At 38.0% G+C, this 2809-nt stretch overlaps 1 protein-coding gene across 1 annotated transcript in view; it reads left to right on the top strand.

Moving 5' to 3' along the window:
* ECHDC2 (enoyl CoA hydratase domain containing 2) overlaps window positions 1–454 on the top strand; it is a 5487-nt gene extending 5033 nt beyond the window's left edge. The window contains exon 9 of the mRNA XM_010023089.1: window positions 377–454. Coding sequence (XP_010021391.1) covers window positions 377–454 — 78 coding nt within the window. The remainder of the gene's footprint in view (window positions 1–376) is intronic.
* Window positions 455–2809: the final 2355 nt, after the last annotated feature.

Below are 2809 nucleotides of genomic sequence, written 5' to 3'. Positions count from 1 at the left end.
TCCCATTGTCCTGCTGTAGTCACTCCAACAAGTTCTGAGAGCAGCATGCCCCTTTCTCAGCTAACAGAACAACATAACTGTTGTGCCTTTCAGTGTATATTAAGATGGTAAAGTATTAAACTTATGAAAAACTTGTTTTCCTCTATAGTTCTCTGGTCTATGGCCTTTGTCTTAGGTGCTTTGCTTGTGATTTACACTACAACCCAGTCTCTTACTTTCCTAAGTGCAAAATGTGGAAGGTAGGAGTTAATGTATCATTGAAAAAAAAAAGAAAAAGGCAATCTTAGACCACTACTGCCATACGAGTCAGTACTTAAAAACACATCAGACTTGTGAATTAAAAACATACCTTTTTTTTTTTCCTCCTTAAATGTAGAACATTCCCACAAGAGACCGGCAGGAGGGGATGGCTGCCTTCAGGGAGAAACGACCACCTCGGTTTATTGGCAAGTAACTCTTCCTAGCTTCCCCTTGAGCCTTTAAAAGTAAAGGAGGACTGAAGAGGACCCACCAGTTTCTTAGGATTAGTTTTATGATTGCATTATGTACTTGGCTCCTTGCCTTGGACTGTATTTTTGAATACTCCACTGGATCACTTTGCTGTAAGAATTCTCAAATAAAGACTTCACTTTGTACAGCTGACCTTTTTAAAGTGCACACAACTTAAGGCAGGGGTAAGGGCTCTCAAATGGCTGTGGAGCTTTGGCTCACTGTAAGCAAGTTGAAAAAAAAGGCAGAAAACATGGAAACAGTGACAGGAAAAAGAAAATCACTCTGAAGAGAAAGTTAACTTACAAAGAAAAAATAGTTGCTTCCCACTGTCAATCAGTGCTCTTCTAACTAATCAGATAGAACAAGCTGTATTAAAGCAGAGCAATGGTGGTTTATCCCAGATCTGTTGTGAATAGTGCAAAACACTGGGCTAACACTCCATCAAGCTGAATTTGGGTCTCCTTGGTATCAACTTGAGAAAATACATGGCCTGTATGTGTATGTATCTATATGGGCACCAAATCACTCTATGCCAGGCATCACAGGCATGTCACCACTCTCCCATCACCTAGTTTCCTCTGTTGTCTGATGAAGTTGAAGTTATTTTCTCCTTCTGCATAGAGATTCTCCAGCACTGAGACAAGCCACACAGTTCAACTCTACAGCTTCTCACTTCCTTAGACTGGAGCTTTCAAGCAAGAGTGAATTGGTATAGTTAGAGAAATGTATTTTCAGTAAATACATCATAGGTTATCAAAAATACACTTGTAAAAAGTGGCTTACCACGTTGGAACCGAGTGTCGCTTCATGGAATGTGGTTTACTTTGAGACTATCAATTTCCCTTGTGCCTAAAGTTAACCCAACAATTCTGGGGGTGAGGTAGCCTTACCAGATTATACATACACAAGTGTCCCATGTAAAGATCTGCAAAGGTAAAGCAGAGTCAGGATCTTCAGCCTTCCAAAAAAGATGTCAAATGCCACAGGTGTAAGAGTTTAAAAGTTGCTTCCAGAATTACTCTACCCTGGCAGGAACTCCTGAAGGCTGCACAGGAATGTGAAAAGAGCTTTCTGTAACTGCAAGTCAATTTAGTGGGTTTATACATACTTTTCAGCTTAAAAGAATTCTGCTCACTGCTTTGAAGTATGTGGGGACAAAACAAGAAGGGGATGGAAAATTATTTACAATCTCTGTGCTTGCTGGTTGCAGAACTTCATGAAGTGGCAGCTTCACCATCTGACTGATGCTGTATCACATTCATAATGAGCTGCATCTAGTAGAAGACTTCTCTCCACACAGAGAGGTTTAGTTAAGGTGTTTCAGCAAGTTCTCCTGTTACTAGAAGAAAACAATACTGTAAGGAGAGTTGTCATCTTTATTTTAAAATCTTGTAGCAATTGATTTATTTTCATTCTATTAACACCAATTTTGACAAGTTTTGTGTTCCATTTCATGTAAGTCCTATAGCAGACATCCCAGAAAGGTGGTAGGTAATGCTTTCAGGCCAGTTTTCATTTTTTAAACCACCACCATCATTCAAAGCTACAACAAATTTGATTATTTTTTTTTTCAAATCAGGAAAATTGTATATAACCAGATACACACATGAAAATTATGCAGGCCAAATTATACTTTCATACAAAAAGCAGTTCCACAACATTGATTAAATTACTGGATCAGTACCTTTTGAAGTTTCTGAAATACACAATAACTAGATTATTGAAGATTAGAGGTGATGTTTTTATTTGAAGGATGAGGGTTGGGAGGAGGAAGGAGTTAAAAATAGTAAAATATGGTCATCATGAAGCAGCCATCCCTGCAAATAAGCTACCAAACGTTTTCTTTTTTGATTCATTACTAATGTATTTACAGAAGAGTCTCTGAATATCAGTCAGTTGCCATGGAAATATGGAGACTAACCAGATAAACAAAAACAATACCTGAAATTAAACTGAATTTGAATGGACATGCAGTTTGCTTCCATCGCTTGCATTTTATCAGGCATCGGTATGCTGTGCAATATGTTTCATTCAATACATCATTGAAACCCGTAGAAAGAAAGAAGTTGTTACAATTAGCGTCTTCGTGTAAAATTACACACTCCACAAAATGCAATTGACACAGGGCTTACATAGAACATTGGGTGATATTTCGCACTGTGATGATTTGGAAATATAATTCACTGCACAATACTGACAGAATATTTACAGAGAACAACAGAGCAATCATTAGTCTTATAAATAAGGTGACCAAATATCCTGGGCCTCTTATCAAGACATGCAATCCCCTTCATGATGAAGACAAGTCAGTATTTTG

Source organism: Nestor notabilis, unplaced genomic scaffold (genome assembly GCF_000696875.1).
Source record: "Nestor notabilis isolate BGI_N333 unplaced genomic scaffold, ASM69687v1 scaffold5161, whole genome shotgun sequence".
NCBI classification, from domain to species: domain Eukaryota; kingdom Metazoa; phylum Chordata; class Aves; order Psittaciformes; family Psittacidae; genus Nestor; species Nestor notabilis.
This window is presented reverse-complemented; position numbering and strand designations above follow the sequence as displayed.